General features: G+C 40.2%; 1 protein-coding gene across 1 annotated transcript; it reads right to left on the bottom strand.

Moving 5' to 3' along the window:
* Positions 1–16,723: 16,723 nt before the first annotated feature.
* oprd1a (opioid receptor, delta 1a) lies at positions 16,724–25,196 on the bottom strand (the record flags this gene model as incomplete). The annotated part of the gene is made up of 3 exons (XM_079287982.1): positions 16,724–17,253; positions 18,439–18,794; positions 24,955–25,196. The coding sequence occupies 3 exons, from the start codon at positions 25,194–25,196 to the stop codon at positions 16,724–16,726; spliced, it is 1,128 nt and encodes a 375-aa protein (XP_079144108.1).
* Between the last annotated feature and the right edge of the window lie 1,793 nt (positions 25,197–26,989).

Genomic DNA, 26,989 nt, shown 5'->3' with positions numbered 1-26,989 from the left:
TCAAGATTGCTTTGGTGTGAGCGACCTAGTTTTAAAGCTGTCTGCCTAAAACAACATCTGCCATCTCTTAAATATAATGGACTCTGGCTTGTGGTGCCAAAAAAATACATTTGAAAAATTCAACAGCTTCATGACAACTGCTCACAACAAGGTCTGTTGATTATTAAACAGGTTATCATTTCTGGAAAAAGACATTGCTGTTGAGTTGAGCTCATTTTATAAACTCATTTTATAAAGTTATGAACTAAAATCTTAATTTGAAAAGCTACTACTTGTAAAATAGAAGTGCCACTGCTAGTATGGCTAAGACCTAAGGTCTTCTGGATCCTACAACTACATAGCAAGCGTTGGTAACTTTATGTAAAATGAGTTATAACCTTGGAGTCGGTTAACAGAAATGTCCCCCTTGTAACAAACTTCAATCTCAGTCATTGACTCTGGGTCATGCCGTTTGTAATCCTGCTCACAGTTGCATGCCACATTAAACTCAAATAAATGCGGAGATGAAACCAATCACGAACAATATTACCTTTAATATTTAATAAAATCACCCAAGGCTCAAAATCAGACCTGTCAACGGAAGCTTTTTTATTTCCTATGCATGAACCCATATCTTCTATCCTGCGTGGCGTCTCCATTGTGAGGCTTTCATTTGCCTCAGCTTGTATCTGGCTGCTGGAAACGTGTCTACCTCAGGCATCAGGATCAGACACTTTGCACTGATAGCCCTTGTGGAAAAAACGACCATTACAAAAGGAATGAGAGCTGCACAGAGAAAGAGAAAAGCAATGGCGGTCAGAGAGAGTGTAGCATGCGGGAAGCCAGAGATGAAGGAGTGAAAGTGGGCTGAAAGCTTGAGTGTTAATACAGACCTTCTCTCCATAAGGGCTGTGCTGCTTCCAAATAAAATGAATCTCCAATGACAACCTATCAGCTCTCTTATTAGACGAGGAACTCGTTGCTGCCCAGCAGCACAGATTGAACACATTTCACAGAAGTGCAAAAAAAAACAACCAATGCCTTCAATCTGCTTCATTCCAGCCAAGCTTTTCACAACGCAGCCTCCAATCTTATGCTCATATTTAGTTGATTACCTTTCTTAACGAAAACCTTTACCCACGAGCCCCGGTGTGTGCTAACTGCCTGCAATTGTAGTGCTGTTGACGGGGCCCTCCTGTCCCCTCTTGAAACTGCCCGGGGAGCTGCAGGAAGGAGCTGAGCTCTGCTCCAACAAGCGTGATGCTATCTGTGGTGCAATGAGAGGAATGCCACCACATGCCTGGAAACCTAGACTAATTAGCAAAGATCTGCTGAGTGTTTCGATCCGCAAGGAGCCCACATGAAGCAAACAAAAATATGCTAAACTCACTGGGGAATAAACACGTGCAGAAATATTCGCTATCTGTGACTTGGCTTTCCTCTGGAGGGGGGGGGGGGGGGGGGTAGTACCACAGCAGTGCAATGCAACAAGGTAATGTGATATGGTGGTTTAGGAAAAGAGCGTGGTTGATGATGACGGACTGATGATTCAGGGGACCAGCGAGTGACTAACAACTTGCATGACGAGTGAGCGACTAATGACTCTCGTGACCAGAGAGTGACACACGAGTCACATAACTAGCGACGCGAGTGAGTCACGTGACTAACGACACAAGCTCAGACTCACGGGACAAAATCTCAACGGTTACCTTTTGCTGAGCACGGGACATGAACAGCGGTCTCCTGGACTACGATCATCCACCTTCCCTCCCGTCCGCCCCAAGCAATTTATATTACACCGCCGGAGATCCAGGCCAGTTGCTCTGAGGGAGTAGTTGACGGAGTTATTAGGAGCTGGAACAGGTTGAGCATTGGTGTGATATGAGAGTTGTCACAATTACCAGTTTCCAAGCTGTAGATAGCAGCTGTGGCTCAGAAGTAGACCGGGTCGTGTGTGGTCCTCCTCCAGTCCATGTTGATGTAACCTTGGCACGGTCTTTGACACTTAATCCCAAATTGCTCCTGAAGGCTGTTCCGTATGAATGGGGTGAATGACATGTAGTGTAAAAGTCCATTTACCATGTACTGTGTGATTTTATATACATTTGAAATGAGTTTCAACATTTTCACTGATTCAGTAAAACATCTCAACATCTATGAGCAAAATAGCTTGTACAGACATTGACGGTTACCCGAGGATGCATCCTGATCACTGTGGTGATCCTCAGACGTTTCATCTCGTGCCACCATGAGGTCAGAAGTATCCACAAAGCTGATGACATCATCAGCTCAAAGCGTGTAGCTCAAGAACAGCCCCTTCGTCTTGTTTTCAGCTTATAAATGCTGAAACCACATCTGCATTTCTCCATTTGGTATTTTTCAATAAGGTCAAAGCAAAGTGTTGAGGAAAAAAGAAAGGTTGTGACCCACTCTCTGTTCAATCGATCAAACGGGGTCGAAGCTTAAAGCGGAAGGTTGCCTCCCTCTCCGATCCAGTCCATGCACATAAAATGCCTGTGGCGCGTTTTTCACATAATATCTCATATTGTAAAAAAAGCATGAGCTTTTATATAACTTTTACCCTGCAAGTCACCCACATCTTTAATACAGCGTCAACTTGTCAATGAAGTAATCTACAAAGTGCAAATAAACATTCAGCAGCCTCGTACGATTCAGCTGGAAGCGTTGTGAGCTTAAAGGGTTTTAGCCGTATTGCACAGAGCAAAGTGAAAGTGGAATTTCAGTTATTACACCAAATGTACAAGTGAGAGATTTTATCTAAAAATTACAGTATTGGTTTGTGGAAAAATATAAATGACTATCTTTTCAATTGCATGCTGTATTTCATGGTGTAAGTCAGCGATTCTCAACTGGTGGGTCGCAGACCCGTTTTCAGTGGGTCACGGGCATTTGTTCAGTGGTGCAGGAAAAACACAGACCAAATGCGTTGTGAATCACATCACGTGATGAAGCTCAGCCAATCAAATATGAGTATTCTGACAAGTTTCCTGACTTGAGTGAGATGTACACACACCGTGACACACAGCGGAGAGACGAGGATACAGACAGCAGAGCAGGACTGTTGAGGTGTGGGTTGTAAAAGTCAAATCATAGGACGATCTCCAAAAGAGAGAAATGTCCAGAGAGACCAGAGCCATTAGACTCTGACTGGACAGACTCATAGAGGTGAATTATTCAAAAACTAATTTCTCTTTTTGGAAGATGAGAAAAATATAATATTGTGGATTTTTCACTTCACCCTGAATGGACTGAGTTTAAAGCTGCAGCGTAATTCAGTGAAAATATTTTTTCTAAATTTAATTTCATTACGTAATTTATTTTTTAATCCAGCTGTTATTTTACCTGAAATGAGAAGAACATGTATTCATGTATTTCGAATCCATCCAGTTAAATTTGAAAAATGAGAATAATATTTGCTAAAATATTATTGATGTGTGCTTTCTTTATTTGATTTGACAGTTGTTTACTACACAGAGACGTTACTACTACTAGACGTCTTGAACATAGATATACCCAAATTATATGTATATATATATGTATATATATATATATATATATATATGGAATAGGAAATGCCACTCACACTCTTTATTTTTTTTATAGATAGGAAGTAGCTCACAGATCTCCACATAATAAACTGCTGCATGTAAAAGAATAAAGGCTGGAAATTCAACATGAATTACCGAATAGTTATTTGCCGGCATTCTCAATTTAATGTCTTTGACTGAAGGTCCCAGGAAACGAATCACAGAAATAAATACACAGTCAAAATGCTGATGTATTAAATCTGAATTATGAAATAAAGCAGATTATGTATTTTGCTTATTTTTGCATAACTTTGATGTAGTGCGTTATCATTTATTTGCAACACATTCTCACCTCAATGCATGAGCAGCTCGGTCATAAACATAACATACTCAATCAAGTACTAAAGATGAACCTGTAATATTTGTTACACTACATTTAACTGTAATTGAACTCACAGCGCTCTTGTCCTCATCAGTGTGTGCTCTGCTCTCTCTTTCCCAGCTGAAATGTGAGCACTGAGTGTTTTTGTAAAATTGTGGCAAGTAAGAAAAAACAAATCACCATTTAGAAGCACTCAGGCATTAAGATAAAGAGGCTTGCAGATTTACCAATTACCTTTTAGAAAATTAGCTTCCAAGAAAAATGTCCTCGCCTTGCTACAAAGTGATTAATGTAATTCTGCTCAACTCCTAAATATAAACGCCCTCAAAGCACCACATTTATGGCATTTTGTGCAACTCTGTGCAGAAGATTAGAAGCTGTTTCTTTAATGCTTTTAGTTCTGGTCTATTTTCTTTTATTTTACAGAATGGGAATTTAGATAAATTCACTGTCAGAGTTTCTAAGTATGTGTGCTCAAATAAGTGACGACTACCGGTACTGTATTCGGTTGATTGATTATTACCGACAGTTTACTGCACTGTATTTTAAATCTACTTATTGTAGAAAATGGCTTCACGTTAAGTAAAATACACAATGCCTAGAATACGAATTGAGGTTGAAAAGCATTGGTATTTACCAGAGGCATTATGGGAAATGTAGGGTGCAGCATTTTTTAGAGCTTGACACATAAAAGGGCCTACAAATCAGGCTTTTGCGTCTTAGATTTTGAACATTTACTTTTCTAATCTGCCTCCCACAAGTCCCCCAACTGTTTGGTAGCTACATTAAGCTACATTTTGACTGTGGGAGAAAACAGAAGCACTCAAAACACAAAGAGAATGCAGCTGACTGGTGGGCAGCATTGTGTCTCAATGGTTAGCACAGTCACCTCATAGAAGAAGAAAGCAGACCAGGGACTTCAACCTGAATGACTAAATCTAAAGTGAGCCTATAAAAGCTGTTCATGTCAGGCTGCCCTCTCCGAAAGATATTAGATCTAGTCACTATCATCTTCTTCTTATTTGCTCTTAAAGCAATACAATTTAAGAAAACAGGTGCCAGGAAAATACGCTCCATCCCAAATGCGATCCTGAGAAGCAAATACCTCCTCTTCAATTACTCATTAATGAAGCATTAATTTCCACTGGGCATTCGTCATCGCCTGCCTGTGTCTGAAGTGTGCTGCCGGTGCAGCTGGAGAATCCAGAGAGAAGCGGACTGCTGTGAAGGAGCGGGGCATTAGTGGGAATGGAGAGGCAGGAGACCATAGAGACAAGATTGGTGTTACTTGTTGTCCCCTCTCAGCTGAGTGCCATCAAGGCTGATGATCAATCACTGCAACGCCGTGCACACCTCTTCTCTCACAGTCTCACAGAAGAGCTGAAGTCGCCCTGGTGCTCTGTTATCAGCTTGCTTGATGCTGTCATGAATGCTACTCCCCAAAATTGGACTTTGAAGCTGTGTGATAATATAGATTATTGCAACATTGATCAGCTACACTGCAAAGTTTTGCGGGCTCGCATTCTTTGAGTCCCTGGAGCCAGTCGAAGTGAAACCAAACTGCAGGCACCGTTCATCATGTTTTGGTTTCGTTCTTGTATTTTCAGGGTGTGATGCTTGTGGTGACAACAATCGCTTCATTTGAGGAACCTAAATTGCCTCCATGAGCTCTATGAAGCAAGTACTGCAGCTGTTGATTATTTTTGGCCGGCAGGCAGGCCAAGAAAAAGATCTGTGAATTTGAACTCTTATTAGATGAGCCAAACACTACACAGTATTACACATATTAATCGGCACATTACAACTTGTCAACCAACACTTGGTCAGTGCGCGTAAGCTTCAAACCACGATGTTCTAGATTCCCCTCTCGCATCAGTCTTGGACTTGTCAGGGACAGCGTGTCAGTTTCTGAAAAAGAGATATATGACATCCCCTTTGTAAAAACCTTTGACTCTAATATTGAATTTTGAACCTGGCTTCATCCAATGTTCAGATTTCTGTTGGAAATGTCATTGGAAATGTATGCAAGTTATCGCATATTTAATAATACAACGACTCATTTCCATTTTGACACAACATTTCAGAAAAATTGTCATGCAAAAAGTAGATGCTTTAATACACTGGGGTAACGCATTCAGGTATCGGAATATGTATTGGGAAGAAAAAAAAGATATTGGAAACTTTTATTATGTTATTTATTCAAACAAGGGGAGGTCTGATGACTAAATTATTACAACTAATTAAAATTAGACCGTTGGCCATCATAGTTTTATAAAATTCCTCCCATCAAGTTCTATTCTCCTCACTGTCAGCACTGCTCTGTGTGGATGTTTGGTCATGAATAAGTCAAGAAGCCGGTCAGCCGTTTTTCTCTTGACAATTCCGTCAACGGGCAAATCCTCGAGCTGTCACAATGATAATTCACTCAGAGTCATGGGAACAGTGACAGGCTGTGTTATTATTATGTGTTATTGTCTTTATTGGCATATCAATTAAGGAAATACTTGGACATCTTGGGAAATATGTTTATTTGCTTTCTTGTTGAGTTAGATGAAACGATTTAAATCATTGGATTGCTAAAACTGAAAAACAGGGAGAGGAAAGAGCTTGTTCGAGGTGATGGTGGCAGTTCTCTACTCTACTTCCTATGAAGTTCAAACTATTGCTTTAAACTTCTTTTTTTTGTATTCTTCTTTTTCATACTATTCTGACTGTTCCCTTATGACTGTTTTCATTACAATGGATTTAAAAAGCTTATTGAATGATTTGCTTCGGTCTTCTGTTGCTATATTGAAAGTCTATCTTTCTCAGGAATGAAATGCACTTGATGTCGCAATAGAGCCGTATTGATCGCTGAGGGAAAAGAAGTAGCTGAAGAAGGAACAATTACAAAAGAGGAACATAATAATGCAAATTGGAACATGCATTTCATTAACCTGGCCTCTTTTTTTGTGATTCCCGAGTCTCTTTGAAGTGATCCATTGAGACGTATTTTCAGGAATATAACAGAATAATCAGGGTAGCTGACCCAGAGGAGTAATTGAAGCGCTTTCAGGTAGAAATAAACTCGCATCTAGTCTTTAGTTGAGTGTATGTATTATACCACGTGTTAATTGAACACAAATAAGGAGGACCACAACAGAGAAAAGAGTCAGTGGATTGATTCTCTTTGTTTATCAGCTTTATTTATGCACACAGTTCAGCTTCTCATTAGCGGTCCTTTCAAAGAGATGCAATCACAGTCTAGCAGGCACACAATGTTCCAGCACCTTTTATCTTAACAAGCTCCTTAGTTCTTGTACAATACATTACAGATTCAGTAGTTCTATTTTTTTTTCCTCTTATGTTGTCTTTAAAAACTCCATTCAAAGGAAAGTATTGAGAGATAGAACAACACATAGTTCTGTCTTTTAATGGATTTATTGACAATAAAAGAACATGGAACGATGGAAACCTTTAAAAATAGATTTCAAGATAAAGACCCTCTTCAAGACAGACCCTCAAGATCAGGTAATATCATGTTGGTGGATATTGTGCTTTAGTAGTGCATGAACCCATATTCCCAAGTTACAATTCATGAAACTACCACAAACCAAGTGCTCCACAGTTTGGGGGACCCTTGGTCCAGTTGACAGCTTGCCAGGTTGGCAATCCAGCCAAGGTGATGATGCAAAATGTGCCAGAATATCTTATTTTACTGTTCTCTAAATAGTAAACAGTTGAATGTTTGATATGTGAAGAACAGGGAGTTATAGTGTTATTACCTGTACAAGCCACTGCAGACACAAAAAAAACAATGAAACTCAGAATACGTTGATTCAAATCCTCATCGTGGCTGCAACATTTTGTGTTAATGAATATAGTTTCCAAAACCCTGCAAAGCTCTTGCAAAACACAATAGGCAAAAATATGATTATAAGCGAGTGTATCATCAGTTTTATATAACATAAAATACAAATGTACAGGAGCCGTCTGCATGTGCCAAAACAAAAACAAGAAGAGAAAAACGATTTTTGTCATTTGGCTACTTTCTATGTTTGTAAGTTGTCCATGGGAAGTCAAAATGATTTAATGTGATATGAGGACCATAACTATTGAGTGAAAATCAACCCAAGGCTGGATTACCAATTCCCAAATACATCCGGTGAGTTTCATTGTTCTTTGTACATTTGCATTTTGAAAGGATAACCTAACCTATCCTGGTGTTTGCTTCGTTTTACAAAGTTCACTCGCCTTGAGTTCCCTCTGTAGTCCATGTAGTTCCACATGCCTCTCCGTTGGGGATCCCACTAAACTGTGAGCTGTTTTCCTCCTTTTCTTGACCTTTTCAGCAGAGATGTCACATTATATAAACAGTACAAGCTGCTGGCTGCTGTCAAAGGTTTATTTTGGTACAACAACATGCAGAAATTGGTGTTCTTGCTGGATTTGTAGGGTTGTCTACCGTCAGAACTAAAGTGGTCATTGACCAGCAGTTTTGTGTCTTGTCTGTATTTACTAGTCCGGAGGCTTGTGCTCCTTCCTGAACGAAATTGGTGGAAACAATGTCTGTGTGTGTTTGTCCAGTCTTTGTACCTTTCAGCTGGTCTTTGTTGTTCTTTCTGTGACTCATGGGTCTCTTGCTACCTTCTTTTCCAAGCTTTTGACCATATCCCATTTTTGTATTCAGCACTGTGATTGAGGGGTTCAGGTAAAATTGGATGATATAAAGTATGAAATTGGAAAACCCAGAAAGATACCAAAATAAGGGATATCTTGAACACTGCACACAGAAAAGCCTCAGTCAGGTCCACTATCGGGCTGTCTTACTGTGAGACGACAGAGACAAACATTGAGCCAATATCTCTTTGTCATCCTTTTTTATGACACCAATTTAGAGATCGATTACTTCGAGTACTTGAGGATCTAAAGCTGTAAAGGTTAGAACTGTCAAAGTTAAGTATAATTGATGAAATCTCCCCGCGTTCAGAGAGATTTCCTTCATGCTCTCTGAGTGAAGCCGCAGACACGCTGTATGGAGTTATCTTTAAACACTCCTTTAATGGTTGTCAGTTAAGTGTATAAATAACAACTCGTTTCATCTGATAGTGCGGCGCTATGTTCACTGTGGATGGCTGTCCAGAGATTAAAGGCACCAAAGGGTGTGTGGAATACAAGAGGTACTATATTTATTTCCATTTTCTTTTTACGATAACTCCAGACTACAGTACCTACAGAGAGTAGAGTATCATGCAAAGACAATTTCTTCCCTCACTTTGTACCTTTTTGTGAAATGTGACAGAATAGAAATAGTGATAAAACCATAAATGGTCTGATTAACTCTTTAAAAATGTCTGTTGGGGACCCCTTTTACCCTGAATTTAAGTGTACGTAGCACCATCCGTATTTCCCCAGAATTAATATTCGTCCTATGTTGGAATAATACTGTGGGTGCATCCCAAGTCTCTTAAATTGCATTCGCATGTCCCTCACTTGTGTCGTGTCCTTGCGTCTTAGTCCCTCCCACCGGGGATGTGTGGAGAGGAAACCTTGCAAGGAGAGAAGACACCGTGTGCACTGTGCTAATACTGATGAAAGCTGCCATAGCAGCAGCATTTTCCCTCTGTCGCAATTTCACCTTCACAAAAATAACAATCTGCATTCTGTCCTGTGTGTCCTGCTTAGTGGCACAGGAACCATGGCTACTTGCAGAATTATTCACAATAATTATTAACTATTTGCGTCTGTCATAATTTATGTTCTGATTCTGAATTAATTATTAAATAAACCAAAATATGATAATGGTGTCTAATGGTGAACACTGGACATTGCTGCTTATTATGTATCCTGTGTGTCAAAGTACTTGGATAAAACTTTATTTTGAAATATGCACCATACATGCAGACAGTCCTCAGGGAAAAAAAGAAAGAAAAAAACGGTACTGACTGTTTCTGAGGTCAAATGATAATTGTGTCAATATTTGTATTTACAGTTACAATATTCTCCTACAAATAATTGTCATCAGTTAAAAAAGAGAGGAATTAAGCACAGGGCTCTTTGTCGTAAAGGTGTAATAAGAACATTCTATTTTAGAACGTGTTAGGGGTGGGCCTTCATATAGAAAACCACTCAAAGCGCTTTTACACTGCGTGTCATTCACCCATTCATACATCACAGGCACAGCCAACGGGAGCATGAATAATACCTCAAGTCCTTACCCCGCTGAATGCACTATAATGCCGCCTCAGGTGTCGACAGAAAAAGCTGCAATCGAAGTGTTGAGGTTTTGTCTCTGACAATGGAGAGGTGGACAGGCCATGGCTGGCCGACTGGCAGGCAGGCAGGCCACTCGAGGGCTTCTCGATTGTCTCTTGCATCCAGGGCCATGATGCAGTCTGTGCAAGCCGCCATTATCAGCATCGACAGTCACACGCAGCCTAGAGTAAAACCCATATGAGTCTGATAAGGTGGGCAGCTAAATGTAAGCTGCGGGGTAAGCCCCGTCATTATATCCTTGTGCAGTCTGCTGTAAACGACGAGGCCTGTCTGCTTTTTCGATTGGAATCCCTCACAGATGTTAGCTGCATGGATTAAAGCTGTCTTCAGTGCAGCTGTCACGGGGACATTAGGATAATAATGTTAAATCATTTCAAAGTTCAGATATTCAATTCAATTTATTTTTGGATAGCCCAAAATTACAAATTTGCCTCAGAGGGCTTTACAATATGTACACATTTGACATCCTCTTGTCCCGGGACCCTCACATCAGAACAGGAAAAACTCCCCAAAAACCCCTTTAACGGGGAGGAAAGAGGAAGAAACCTGTGGGAGAGCAATAGAGGAGGGATCCCTCTCCCAGGATGGGCAGAAGTGCAATGATGTCATGTGTAGAACAGGATAGTGAATTCCATCACATTCAATGTAATTACAGCACATTCAATGATATGGTATGTAGCAGCACTTAACAGCATTTTCCTGAACCTGCAGGAATCCAGTTAACTGCAGATTTACATACATAGAGGTTTTGGGGCATCTTTGCATAATCAAAATGAGTGTGGTCTAGAAGCTAAAGGAGCATTTCTGATGTGTATCTAAAGTCTCTGGAAACCGAGCCACACAACACTATTCCAGCCAATCAGCAACAGAGGGTGTTTGTGCCCGTGCACAGGACAGGGGAAAGGCTATCGATGTACAGAGTTAAAGTCCCGACACTTCCGGTAGACCATCGTGGGACCTAATATCTGAAGAAATATGTACGGTAGTCAACGTAGGTTTTAATTCCAAATATCAACAATCTTACTCCAGAATCGCTGACTCCACCTTTTTTACAAATCAATTAAAGCAATCAAAGAAAAAGTCTTTGGACAGAAACACTGGCTTAATGTTTGCCGGGCAGGCAGAGGATAACAGCAGAATCAACCTTCAGTGTATATCCACCAACTCCAGCATCTCTTATACTTTTATTCCCAGATTTCCTATAATATCTGTATTATTTGTTATGTTGTATTTGCTGCTATGTCCATCTGAATCATATTAATATTTCTATGTAGAAGGTTGTAATATATGTAGCTGAGAGAAGAGAACTGGACTGTATTTCTGTGCTCCACACATACATTATTCATTACCTTTTGCCATGTTCTGATCCTCTAACACTATATTCTCCTTTTTTTTCCCATTACTGCTCTCTTTCGTCTCCCTGTCGCCATTTACAATCTCTACACAGTGAAAAGAGCACAATGTCGTCCATACTGCATGTTATTGACCGCTTGTTTACGAGTCCCGGTCTACAGTATTGTCACTAAAGAGCACAGGCGCATACCTGTAGCTCATGAGTGTCTCTGAAAGACATTTAGACTCAAGCACCCTCTCTCCATCCATTTTTCCATTTGCCTGCTGGTCTATTTGTGCTGTCAGTTGTTGGGCTCAGCTCGAGCTACTTTTACGAGAGAAAAAACATTCAATCATTACTTTGAAAATTGGGGATTTTTGTCAACATTCAACGAAACAGAATGAAAGACGGATTTGTGCATTTTGGCCTTTAGTAGAGTCTGACAGGAGAGTGGCACAATTAACCCGAGAGTGAAAGAAAGTGAACAAAATCAAGATGGTACATATTTAAAGACAAATGCTATATCGCCACAAACACTCTAATGGAAATAACACTTCCTACTTGTTTAGCCAAATACGTGTTTAAGGAAAACTCCTGCTTGAATGGAACATTTTCCCAAGTTGAATAAGTGCTGTGTTTTTGTATCATCATATAAGGAGGCGGTTAGGATGGCAGGGGTACAAAGCACAGGACTTTGACACTATCCAGTACATGATTAGGTTTAAGTGCTTTAGTTAAGATGAGGGAAAGACAGAGGTTTTAATTACATGTCAATGAAGCAATTTTCAGAAATCATTACCCCTTTAATCCACAGACCTTGTTGAGGTCTGTGGATTAAAGAGGCTGGTTATCTTGCACCACCAGCAAGTCAAAGTTTTAATTCAACCAGTAGAATATCTCTGTATCTTCGAGATATTTGCAGTTTCCAGACAACAGACCCTACTAATTTTGGTGACTTCCTAACATTTTCAATCAGGTTTTTACAACCGGAAATTGTTGGAAAAACAAACGAAATACATTCTCATTGAAATGTTTTCAGATGTATTCTGAATGAACATTTTCTGACTTGGCAGATGCATTTGTTAAAAAGGTTTCCTAGTTGACAATAAAAGTGTAATTCAAGTAGCATTTCTTTCTCAAATGAATGTGTATACTGTACAATATACACACGAATATATACTTTGATATCATATTTGCTGTTGAAAATGTGTAAGTGGGTACTCTTGTGTTACTTACTTACTGACTTACAAATTGCCATACTTTCTAGAAGACCAGATTGCATCTTGGGAGTTGAAACCCTTCAAGCTCTTGCACATGGAGCACACCGTGCAGTGGTGATGCTGGTCTCCATGGTGACTGCAGGATGCTGGTCTGAATTTGCAGAGGAGACGTTGGATGTTTTAATTTTCTGATAGTGGTGAACAGCACACTCTGGGACTCTGAGCAGCCTTGGGCCATCTTCTTGTGTGTGTATCTGAGCACCAGTGGAAATGCACTTTGCAGCCCAATGTCATGAAGGACTATTTTGAAGCACTCTCTGCTATTTCAATTGAATCACGGTCATGCAAGAATGGATTATTCCATTAGGAGCCCAACAATTTTCAAGCAAATATTATGCTATCCCTCTTGTTTCCAGGGAATAGATGCTTTTTCAGAAAAGGAGCTCAAGCTGTTTTCTCTGGGCTTCATTTAATTACGTTTATTTTTTGCCAACAATTAAAGTTAGGCTTGAAGCACAGATGCTGCATTCGAATTTTATATTTTATACAACAGATTGAACAGAAGAAGCTTAAAAAGTATGATCAGCACAATTGCCTTACACACTGTACTGCAGCCACGGGTTAAACAACATAATAGCATCTTACACACATTATTTACATTCACAAAGGCTTTTCAGTATTCCGTTTACAGTGTAAAGCTGTTTCATATCAAACATAAAAATGACAAAATAGATAATGACAGCAAGGCAAATTACAAATTACAAAGGCTGAACGGAGGACGAAGATTGAAGAAGCAATCAGTTATATGAACATCGATTGACAATCAATAGGAACTCTGTTCAGCACAAGTGACAGCAGACTCAGCTCTGCTGCCTCACCTCCTAGAGTCCCAGATTCATAAACTGTTTCACACATTTAACCAAATAAGCTACAGTTCATTAATATAACACACAACAAACCTGCCATACGCAGTGATGTTTAACGACCATTCAGACCCTCTTAGTGACTTTTATTTCTAAAGAAGCAACAAAATAAGCGACTATCAGGCAAAAAGTGAGGAATACTAAATGTATTATTCTCTTTTTTACTTTAAATGAGATCTCCTTGTCGTGAGTTTGTGATTATTTGTCGAAATTTCTCTAACTTCCTTTTTTATATGATTGTAAATGAACGTATGAGTCATCTGGCGACTTTTGAAGCTGTAGTTACTTTCATTGCAAAGGAGTAAGAACGGTAGTGTACTGCAGACAGAAATCACCAGAAGGTGGTGCAGTGAAACGTATCCGCGAATCTGCAAATGATTTGGTTCTTGATGACGCAGTGATCATAGAAACGGGGACAGTGGGTGAACTGACACTAACATTCTAGCTCATTCAGTCGCATTAGCCCCCGTAGCTTCTCTTTATTTTCTCAGTACTGTTCTGTTTACTCCCCCTGGACTTGTAGGCTGTTCAGGTTGACTATGTGTAAATGTAATATTAGTTTTTAAGATTAGTTTCAGTTTTTTTCTCCAATTTTCTCTAATTCTTTTGTTTATATTGCTTTGCCAATTAAAGGACCAGTAATATCCGACAACTAAAAAAGCTCTGAAGGTTTCTGTGACTGAGGCGATTTTGCTGTATGAGTGCAAAAAACAAAAATGAAGCTCATTACATCAGTGAAGAGCATCGAGGAACAACATTCGGGGATGATTTGGGAGGCAGAGTATTGACATTGATCAGTAACATTTGAATATATGTTTCTTTGTTATTGTCACTTTGTAATACGAGGTGGTAAAATATTACTGATTTGTGCCTTGTGGACACGGCCACGCAGAGAAAATTACAATGATATTGAATTTAACAAACTGTATCCAACAACTGAATCAATTCACATCTAAAAGAATGAAAAAGAAGAAGAATTCTGCAGTCAGAGGAAAAATGACTCAAGGAAACATTTTTTTAATGAGCCATCCTAATGTGATAATCAAGTGAAAATCATGCACACTTTAACTTTGATCATACCCTGAATTCACAATACAGATATTTTGAAGATACCCATTTCTTGGTAGTAACTCGCTTGTTTATTTTATCAAAATATAATAATTTGACCACCCTTTCATCCTTTTTTTGGGGGAAATGATTCTATACATTTGTGTCATTGTGCCCTTAATTTGAGTTTGCAAAAATAACGTTGGCTGAGAGATATCCTGCAGATCCTTTGTCAAAGCTAAGCATGTATATACAGTACACTTTAAATCCCCACTGTCATTGTAAGAAAATATGCAGGAATGTATCACAATAGTCAATATGTATAGTCTCTCTCTTTGTCTCTACATTGCTACATCTGTAAACAGAGCAGCCATTTCCAAGTATCAGCTTGTTGTTTTCCCCTTTTGTTCTTTTATTTTTCTTTTTTTTATTGAAGCCTCATGAGCGAAAAGCATTGTGTGGAAATAGTATGATCGGAAAAAAGTGTACAGAAAGCACACAGAATCGCAGGTACTCCTCAGAGTCATTTTAACTGTGGCTGAAGCCACATTTGTTCAATGCAAAAGCTTTATGTTATCTACAAATTCACATTTATTGACATGTTTCCTTTCATTTGTCAAGTCAATTCTAAATAGAGCCCATCACAAATAGCTAAAGGGGGCTTTACTCTCATCTTCTTTGATTTACATTCAGTTTGGATAGGTTTTTATCTCTTCCACATTTACCACGTTAAATTAGCTTTTCAACTTTATTCAAAACTATGGCGCATTTTGACATGTTTGCCTGTCAACACATATTTTGCCTTCAAAATATTTCCACATGAGACCAAATTTAGTTAAGCTTTGCATAATCACCTCTGACATACATCATCTGCTATGATCATTAATTGAACGGCATCCATCGATGAATGTCTCCAATTTTATTGATGTCATCATCTCTTGGAGAAAGTAAATTACCCGGAGTAAATTACCAGTCAATATGTCCTACAATGGCCCACATATATTCCAGTTGGCAGGCTTTAAGATCATTTAAATGCAGATCAGTAATCGCCTTGAAACAGTTTGTTGACTTCAAGGACCAGCATCTCCGTGATGAAGATGCTCCCAGACCGAGTTTTGGGGTGTTAATTGACAACACATTTCTTTCAAACAATAAACCAACGAAGTAAGTGAAGTGCCAATATTATTCTTCAGTAGCATGTTTGCCATTCTGCTCACTTTGCTCAGAAGCTGTCTGCAGGCTTGACACCACTCACGAAAGTCAAGTAGGCGTGCAGAAACGAGACATCCATAGAAATCCAAGCGTCATATGGTTCAATGCCATTCTGGATTTTTCCATCTGAGCAAAAAACCTTACGAACTGGGCTTGAATGGGATTCCATGTCCTGTGTGACAGACCTTTTCAGAACCATGGAACATTGAGCCCAGATTTTTTCTTTAAACACAGTTGATGGTGACGGAGTCTAAAGGAAAAAACAAACAACAAGTGTCCCTTTTTTTGGTTGAAGATTCCCCTATTTCTCAGTCTGTCTTATCACAATGCTCTCTGGTTAACGATGTTTGAACAATACCTTCTTTCCTTCACAAGATAGAAATCTGCAGATGATTCTTTGTCCTTTTTGTATCATCAAAAAGGTCTGTACACTGGTCTTCTGTTCCACTTGGGCAGACTAATTGTGAGCTGGGGATGCTCTGCTTCGTAATCTTGCTTACATTTGAATATATTCTTTGGGCTATCACCCCAATCTAATGTCACAGCCTTTGTAAGGCGTCACATTTGATTCCATTTTGTTATCAGAACTTCAACAGAAAAGTAAGATCAGAGTGAAACTTATTTTCCGTTCTCTTTAGCTCTTCCTTTTGAATGCTCAGTCAGCCAAATTGGAGAGAATAATCGTCACGACTCTGTTCTTTGAGACTAGCTTTCTCTCTTTATGGTCTTTAAAACTCTGTTGTGGAGATCTGGGTGATCTCTGATTGCAGTTCTTGCTGGATCCTCCTCGAGCGAGAGCTGTGTGGGACCCTTTCCATGCCTAGTCATGCCGGCTTCTTTTTCGCTTCTGTTGCAGCGCAGACGGACAGTGGCCCGCTTGTGGTGTTACGGCCTCTTGTCAGACTGTGCTGCTCCGCGTGGGTTTGACAGGGAAGGCAAAAATCCCTGAAGCACCGCTTAAAATTTTCATCTAAAAATGCGTAGAGGACAGGGTTAAGGCTGCTGTTGGTGTAGCCCAGGGCGATGCACAGGTGCCAGCTGGCTACCACAAAGGGGTTCCTTGTGTCGATCTCAACCATGGTCTTCACGATGATGAAGATGTGAATGGGGGTCCAGCAGATGATGAAGGCTGCCACTATTACCAGGACCATGCGGGTGATCCGGCGCATGTTGCGGTCTTTCTCCTTGGAGCCTGAGAGCAGACGAACGCTCTTCAGGCGCAGGATCATCAGGCCGTAACATATGGTGATGACCATCACAGGAACCACGAAAGCAAAGATGAAGACACAGATCTTTGTCACAGTGTCCCAGTACCAGTCAGGGTCAGGGAACTTCAGCATGCACATGGTTTTACCTGGAAATAGGGCAGGAAGAATTCAAAAGATTTTGTTCGTTTTGTTCGGTTATGGTAACAAGCAGGTTTAGACAGACGCTGGCTAAAGCTACAGAGAAACATCCCGGGTCTTTCACCCGCATGTGCTACTGGCCCTTCCACCACCCTGGCTTCCTCACCTTCATTCCCTGTTATACTTATATTAGGAGTTTGTCTTCATAAACAGACTCTCTATTGTCTGGCACAAGCCTGAAGTTTGCGAGCATGGTAAGCATTGACCATTTACTCTTAGCGGACAGTTATTTGCTCTTGTTGCCATCATATGGGTGCACAACAAAGCAGGTGCTATGGGTCGATGTCCAGGTTGTCATCCTTCACGTCTGGTGTCTATTTCAACTTCTCGAGGTTGTGCCGATAGTCGACCACTGAGTCTTCAGCCACAGTGGGCAGCACCGGGATAATAGGAATGTGCCTCTACTATTTTAGTCCATATGTGTGAAATACGTGTGTTACTTAATGCTTTGCACACTAGTTTCTTCATTGGCACCTGAGACTGTATATACGAAGTGGACGGAGTCACGTGATGTCACTCATTGACTTGTGGACTACTGTTTTGAGCCCTAGTGTTCGGCATTTTGTCTGTTTTTCTTGAGTCTTTCATCTGTTATGCACATTGGTTTTCTCCTTTTCAAGATTCATTACAAAGATATTTTCATTCTTCAAGGTCTACTTGGAAAGGAGATGTGACGGTATCTCAAAGACATTGATGAATTGAGCTAGTCTAGGCTCATCTTTCAGCCTTAAAACCTAATGCAGACACACAACATAGATGTTGTGGCCCTGGGTGAGTAGTAAAAGTAGTACGGTTCAGGGACTATTCAGGGCTACTCATGGAAATCAAATAGTGTCCTCTGTTTTGGTTTAGATGGGGAGATGTTTGGTCTAAATGTTTCAGAGGTTTTTTCCTTTGTGTGACAAGCTCTGATGAAGTTCTATGGAACAGCAGCTTGGCATAAAAACTGCTAATTACGGAGATCAGAGCACGTCTTTTGTTGAGCACTTTTGCAAAGATTTAGTTGGGGGAGCCATACAAATTCAACTCTTCATGGCTTACCCAATTCTGGAAGACGATTCATACTTTATTTTACTTCTAAAGACTTTACTTAAAAATGAAAGACAACACAGTGGAAGAGAACACTATCTCACCATTATCCTTCACTTTGGTCACAGCCATGACCATAATGGGCACCCCAATCGCAGAGGACAGGACCCAGATGAGCACGTTGATCATTTTCGCCTTGACCGGCGTCCGAAACTCCAGCGCTCTGACTGGGTGGCACACAGCGATGTAGCGGTCCACGCTCATCATGGTCAGGGTGAAGATGCTCGTGAACATGTTGTAGTAGTCAATGGCAATAATGAGCTTGCACAGGACTTCCCCAAAGGGCCAGGTGTTCATGAGGTATTTGGCACTCTGGAAGGGTAGCGTGCTGGTGGCGAGGGCGTCGGCAAGAGCCAAGTTGAAGATGTAGATGTTTGTGGCCGTCTTCATCTTGGTGTATCTGATTGTGATCACAGTGCAGAGAAAATGGGTTTGCAATAAGCAGCAGCCGTAATAAGAGCAGCTGTGTGTGGAATGCTCTTTTATGGGATATGTTTTTTTTTATGCCTTAGAGTAAAAGTGAATTCCCTCATGCTATGGATGTGCAGTGTAACGCTTTGATCAACAACATATCTTTTTCTAAATGAGAGCTTGGAGATAATCGTTACAATTGGCTTATGGGCCTCTGATCAAGCAGCCTACTTGCAAGAAAAGCAGCAGGGAAATGTGAAAAGAAAACACTGCTGCTGTCTAATTGAGGTTCATGTATATTGTATGTGTTGGATCCTGCTTTTAGCATGGGACTGTGCATTTTTCTTTGAGTGGGTGAGATGAAAATATGTATTAGAAGAAAAAATAACGGTCATCGGCACTCATTTTATTTGGTGCAGTATCGGCTTATTGAGGTCAGAAATTTTCCTCAGGAGTATAAAGGCTTATTTTCACAAAGGCTTCTCTCATAAAAAACCTTACAAGATACTGAATATAAAGCTCAGCTGATTTAGTTTTCGAAGAGATTGCAGTTTTTTTTTTAATTGTTGCTTCCAAATACAATCCAATTAGCATGCAAAGCAGACTGCCCAAAGGCACAACAGACAAGCATTAGCGACCCGAAAATAACAAAATCTATTTAAGAAATACTGTCTACTACATATTACAATGCTTTATGAATATATTTTTCTGATACTATATGCTATTGAACATTTTGTTCAGTTCTTTTTTATTTTTGAATTGTCTGAATGAATAAGTATAGGTCGATTACACAATACATTTTAATGGAAAATATAGAGAATAAAAAGAGAAAAATCGTTGTGCTGTTCCATTGAAATACACTGAATTCTGATGTCCGGATGGATATGTTTTTGGCTTTCTTTTGTTGTTATTTTTCACGCAGCCTCTACAGACAATAATCGGGGTATTGGTGGTGGAAGTGATGGCAGGGGTCTGCATATTTGAAGCAAGGTGTAGCCAAACTGAACACACAAGCACAGATATTGAACCTAACCCTTTTTATTGGGCTTAGCCATCTTACGAGGGACCGACTCTATTGCATCTCATTGGTGGAACTGATTAAATGCACACAATAAATGTCACCTGTTTTGATAGGATTCTTTCTGTGTAATTTGTACCAAGTTTTAAATTACAAATAACTGATCCAACAAATACAAAGTGAAGTAAAGAGGCAGGACTAAGTAGCCTATACATGTAACAAGCGGTCTCTGCCACTTCCTGGTGTGACGTTGTAAACCTGTACCATGTTGTTGTCTTTCTGGAAAACAGACTCTCAGCTCATGTCTTGCTCGTACCAATGAGTCCTCCTTGAGGCGAGCTGTCGAGTTTATAGATAAAGTTAGTCTTTAAACTGGAAGGGTCATCAAAGTTTAACAGATGACATCAGATGACACTTTTGGGAGTTGGTCCATTGATGATATATTAGTGACTGAACTCTGTGGGCAGGAATTTTGTCTGATAAAATAAATCTATTTGATGTGAACACAGGCTTCAGCTGAATCAGAAATTATAATTACATTGGTTGTTACATTATTTACCCTCGGCTGAGTCTCATCGGTTCAGTTGAATGTCAGCAGCGTAATGTCTCAGGGAGACATCACTTATTGTTTCAATGTATGTTTTAAATCTCCTTTACTTTTTACTACTGAATTTTATTTCTTACACTGTTTCTTTAATTGTTTTTAAATCTCCTTTTCTTTTGCCTTATGTTTTGATGCTTTTAATGGTTTTATGTGAAGCACTTTGAATTACCTTGTTGTTGAAATGTGCTGTACAAATAAACTTGCCTTGCCTTGAAGGAAAATCCGGCTCAAATTTACATAATTTGTACATGATAGAAATAACATTTATAAATTGTATTTAAGCATGTAATACAAGCCCTTTTGATGTGATAGAAGGAAAAGTGCAGGCAACTAAATGATGCATTCCATTCAGTTGTGTAATTTTCAGGAAGCTGCTATTTTGACATGGCTTACTACACTAAAATGAAACCAAAGCCCCAATCAGACTGGAATTATTTCTCTTTGGGAGATGGGGTGATTTTATAATTACCTGCACTGGTCAGTGATTTTAATCCCGTCCTTGTAATTCAAAGTAGATCTATGAGTTTTTTATTAAGTGGGAAGAGCTGATTGGTGGGATTGACTCGCGTATTCGCCAATATGCGATCCTTGCGTTGTATGCTGCCTCAGAGTTATTTCTGATACTGGTATCGGAACAACTCTCAATGAAGATCTGACTTGAGTTATGATTTACTTACACCTCTCCCTTGAACTCTCCTGTGCCCTCCTGGCGTCCTCTTTAAGCTTTGTCCTTGCCTTGCATGTCCATTACATACCATATCCTATCATTTCCTGATGGTTCGGATGCCATCTTGAATGATGAGGTTAATCACAGAGGAGCACAGTGAACGTTTCATTCTTCACCTCGTTTTTTATTTATTTATTATCGTTAATTCCGTCCAATTGGGGCTTACATCATAATTATTGTTATTAGTTACACCTGTGCTCTTTCTGCTTATGACAAGTCAAATTGTAGGTCGAAGGCCTATCTGTTTAATGTCAATTTGCAGCACACCGCCATGTGGCCTTGACTCCAAGAATTTAATCCAGCTTTATTTTCAGTTCATTTTTCAATCTGGAGAGAAGGAAACAGAGAAGTCAGCAGCAGAAGGCTGGCTTTGAACATCCCCTTGTTTGATCAGTCTCATCCAATGTGTGTATCTACCGGTACTTACAGCAAAGGAGTGCAGTGAGCATTTGGTAGTTACGTAAGGGCTGTCAGTGAAACGAGCACTGTATTAATGTAATGCATTTATGTAAAATAGCACCAGTCTAACAACACAATTAAAACTCTGTCATAGTGACATACAGTTAACAAACAGTTAACTGCTCTCTGTTTACTTTTGCATCTCAATCTGTCTGACGCCTTTGATGAAATGAAATGAAATTAAATGAAATTAAATTTATTTATAGAGTGCTTTTCACAGACATGACATCACAAAGTGCTTAACAGCAGAAATTTAAAAGCATAAAAAACCACAATGTGACCCTAGGGTCAATAAATTACATACACAGAATAAAATAAAATAAAATAATAAAAATGAAAACATATTTTAAGAGCAGGTCTAGGACATGGGTTTTCACTCAAACGCCAGCCTAAAAAGGTGGGTTTTGATTAAGCACCTAAAGCCTGGCTTTTGACAAGTGGAGAAGATTATGTGTCACTTTGATAATTGAACTGTGATTCCAAAGAAATATCTTTCTCTACTCCCTAATCCAAACGGACACACACACACACTGTATGCTGTTCTTCAGTAAACGAACACTGGGATGACTGGACCTAGATGTTACACCACCCAATGTTATGACCATGTGGAGATTAGAAATTAAAAAGGTGGAAAATTGGGTAGAAATAATGCAAGTCTGCAGCTTTTTATTGTAGTGTCTGTACACACAGGTGCTGTATATTAGAGGTAAAAGTAATTTAATTGAGTGTGTAGTTCTTTCGCCCCGAGATAGTATGTTACATCCATGCTGGCACTCAGGATCTTGGTTGGATTATGAGGATACCAAAAGAGCCGTTGTGGCATTTAAAATAGACAGAAGTGGCTACAGGGGGATGCTCTTTCATGCTTTATAATGTGCCTCCTCCCAGCAGGTGACAAACGCATGACAAGACTTTAATTTCACACCAAGTAGTGACAAGAGGTTATGTATCAAACACAGGAATTGTGACTAGAAACTTTCCCATTTCCACGCTGTGCCATTGCAATGGAATAGCTTGTCTTATCTAACAGGTGTGGCAGCAGGATAAGGGTCGAGACAGAGGGGATGATACAGCTGGAAGATAACAGAAGCCATGTGCTGCTTTCCTACCCTGCGTGGACCATCTCCAGAGGTGCCGGCCTCTCCATCAGCAATCAGACGGGTAGGCTTTCAACGCCACTGCAGCCTGATTCACACAGACGTGAGCGTTCATGCAGTATCTACTCTAAATGGAGTTTGTCTGCATTTGAGTGCTAGCCATGAATCTAAGTGAATGGAAATGTCTCACATTCATGGGTTTTTCTTTATTTATAAGCTGCCTGAAGTAGCAGGCAAAACAAATAACAGAAGGAGGCTTTCAATTGGGCTTTTGTTATGATTACTGCTGAAAAGATTGGTGAAATTACAGAAGATTAATAAAACAAAAATGTTGGCAACCCACTAAATAGCAAACATTTGCTGGTTCCACCTTCTCAAATGGAAAGATTTGCTACTTTACTCTGTTTAATATCTTTGGATTTTGAGGGACCTTTTCCACTCTTTCTGATATTTTGGAGATGATTGATTGGCAGCATAGTTGCATTTCTAATTGTATTCTTTAAGATTTTCATTCTATGAAACTAGATTCAATCTTTTGTCTTTGGAATGTCAGTAAATAGTAAAAGTTTGCTCCCTTTAGAGTTTACATATCTTCCACAGGAGAGAATAGTCTGCTGGGATGGTTCATGTGCTCAGTTTGTTTTTGCCTCTAAGGGGTTATTGCATCAGTGATGAATCCTCTCGCTCACACAAACACGAATGCCTTTTCTGAGGTCTCATCCATCTCCTTTTTGTCTCCTTCTTATCTCCCTTGCTCACTCTTTTTTTCCCGTCTTGTGCCTTGTTTTTTTCCATTATTTTCACACGAACCCCTGGATGGAAATAATGGACAGAGTTGTAAATATGTATGATTTTTTATGGTTCAATATCCAAAGATTGCCAATTGCAGAAAATGCCGAGCTTGTGACTTTTTCTATATTCTACTCTATATTCTGTTTTAATAACTTCCTCTGCTTCTCTCTTTCATTGTACATTAAAGTAATACCAACAACCATTGAGACCATGTTCATATCTAAATGTCATGCTTGTGGGCAGATAACAACCACTGGCCTTGACATGCTTCGCTTCCACTCGGCTGTATTAGCCTTCTCTGCTGAGGCAACTTAAATTAATTCGACCTGCTTGTTAAATTCACCGGCCCAGCTGCAGTAATGAATGCTTTAGGTGATAATGGAGGAACATGTACGGCGAATGTTTGAGATTACTCTAATTAGCATAATGAGTGAGGACAAGCAGAGCTGCTGCAAAAGCTGTCTATTCCTCCAGGCAGGTTAGCGCTGGATGGCTTCTCAGGAAATGACAGGTTGCGTGTCTAGTGACAAAGTGGGTGTCGGCTTTATTGTAGTTACTTTTAAAGCTGAGGGGGAAACTGTGACCTCCGACTGACGATTATACTGCAAACATTCACTAATGAACAAAATCGTTAAGCCTTAAAATACCTTAGTTTCCATCACTTAAAAAGCTTCAATATATAATGGGTTTAGCACTCTTGTTTGCATGTCAAGAGGCAAACACAGAACACACATTTTCATTCAGACACCACATAAAAACCTTGCCTCCAACTGCACGATTTCCCCTCTCTAACAATCCTGGTGTGCAGCTGATGGTCCACAGATCTGTGTAAACTAATAAAGACTCTGTTTGAACAACCCTCTCTGAGGCACAGCTGAGTCTGACTGAATTAAGAGAATGCGACTGAGATGAGAGAGTGGATTGCAACCAACCCTCTTAACTTTCACATGTTGTTTCTCCATGTAGAAATAATGAAAGAACAACCTCATGCTCTATGCAGGGGACCACTTGCTTGGGACGCACGTAGTTCACACACAAATGCAATGAGGAATGCATGCATTTTTTAGTCAAGGGATGCAGAAAACCTTATTTCTTTTCATGGCATCAAACCTTTCCATTCAATGGAAATCATCGTTGTGAGTGTGGATTTAGTATTTTAATGAAGGCGGGGGGGGCTGAGTAGAAGCCAAAAAAAAGCTTGAAACAAAATTAAGATTTAGATTTTGTATTAAAATGCATTCAAATTTGTGATATCATCACTAGAACTCACTCAATAGTCGATGTCCAATATAGCAAATTCGGGGGCATTAAAAGGTCTCATGAGAAGGACACTAATGAGTGCTTGTGGGTGAATTTCACATCCAATTTGGGCTTTGTTGCTCTGATCAGGTGCTTTAAAACAGTTGAGACACTCACCAGTAAAATGACTGTAATGAAAAACAAAGTCTTTACCTGACCACCCCGTACATTACGAGCACGTTGCCCAGAAGTCCCACCACGCAAATGACGGAGTAGAGAGCCGTGATGCATATAGCTATGATCATACCCCCGGTGCTCCTCACCGGACCCTGCTGCTCGGTGTAGTTCTGCAGCCTGTCACCCATCTCCCCGTCCGGGAAAGTGACATTGTATGGCATGACGGAGTAGAGGTCGGACAGGGAGAGCTGCGCTCCTGAGACCGTGCACGGCTCCATGCTGCTGCCGCTGCTGCTGCTGCGCGCTGTGCACTCGACCCGAGGTGCTGAAAACTTGCTCGTACTGTTATCTGGAAGGGGAAATCTTGTCCGACTGAAGGCAAGAAGTGGAGAGAAAGAGTGGAAGTTCCAGCCACCCCCAAAAAAGTATAGCAGCAGAGAGGCTCTGCGTGAAAGAATTGAGGATGTTCTTCTGTTTTCTATCCAAAAAGACGAGGACAAGGTGGCCCCTCAGCAGCGGTCAGCTGTGTCTGTGTGCTCACACCTCTTCTACTCTCCGAGATCCCCACCTCGCAGCCCGCGCGCTCTCTTATACACTCGTGTGTCGACGTCAAGGCTGCGCATTATATGGTCATGGGCGTAGAACGGGAACGTGATGGGTGCCATACCTACGAGTCCTGCATTGATCTGGTGGCTTTAAGCTCTACAACTGAGCGCCAAGTAAAAATAAATAACCTCGCCTTTGGAACACATACCCAATCATATGTATTGTGGAAGGGGAAAAAAAGTAATGCCTCACACTGAATATTTTGTAAATCATTTGCTCTCCAGGTTTATGAAACCAAGTAGCAAGGACTGTGCATTAAATTGCTTTTTCTGCTTACAAGCTGTGCAAATAATCAACCAGCTGCCAATGAACAAGCAACTCGAAATTAATAATGTTCCACTGAAGTAGTTTAAGAATGTACCTGACAGAAGAAAATAAAAAGGTTTTACAATGTTCTTACTGCCAAGAGAGGAAAGCCAACATCAGTGGTCCCTCCTTATACACAAAACCAATCTGAAAAAGTATTTACTTCAACAATGCCACTGCAAATAAATTAGACGATGATGAATTATGTTATGACAGATGAGAAAACAATCTAACTCCAGCTTTCTTTCATATGAACCTAATCAGCAGACGTTCCATTGAATTATAGACTTTCATTGATTTATGAGGATGGTAAATAATGAATAAACTTAAAATGTTATTTTTGTTGACCTCCAGTGGTTTAACTTCTCAAAATGATGCAGTGACTTGCAGGTGGAGCTCAGGTTACTCCAGGATACGGTGCGATCACTTCTGGCTTGACAAGAGCAAGAGGACACATTTCTGACCAAACACACATATTTTCTTTTTGTGAGCAAAACATTGATATCACCAAAGACACTCAGTAACAAAGCCAATCGTTCATAATGGTATCCACTTCCTGTTTCCTATTTGGCATGGTCATGGCGTGTTCAATTAATATTTACACATTTCACTCTCTTCTTCTCTTCTCTCCGCCAATGAAAAGAGCCTTTGCAGGCCTATCTGTGCATTACTGCACATCATGACACCCAGAGTGTCTTAACTCATGCTGTCTACTTTACCCTGTCTGTGTGTGGGATTGATCAAGGTCAGTCATGGTTCAGGCAAACAACAATGGCAGGGTTTTCTCATGGCAGTTAATGGCAGGTCGATCCTTGACCCTTTTCACTTGCTCATCGGTGCTTTTAATGGCTCTGATGTGGACCCTGGGAAATTATATACTTTGCGGATACTACCTGTGCTAGAATTCAGATTGGTCATTCGGCGCTTCAAGATCCATCGCTCACCAACCCATCCATTTCTCTCTGTTGTACACTTTTTATTTGCTTTATTCTCTGCGCTGGTCCAGAGTGTAACCCCTCCCTGGAGATATTACCTTAATTCTTAATTATCCCGAGCAGAACATTTCTTACCAACACTGATTAATTATGTTGTGTATTCTCCTTCTCCAGACACCTGCATCTCTTCTGTATTGAACAATCTGGTCTCCACCCCGGGACAA

This window comes from Melanostigma gelatinosum (genome assembly GCF_949748355.1).
Source record: "Melanostigma gelatinosum genome assembly, chromosome: 17".
NCBI lineage: Eukaryota > Metazoa > Chordata > Actinopteri > Perciformes > Zoarcidae > Melanostigma > Melanostigma gelatinosum.
This window is presented reverse-complemented; position numbering and strand designations above follow the sequence as displayed.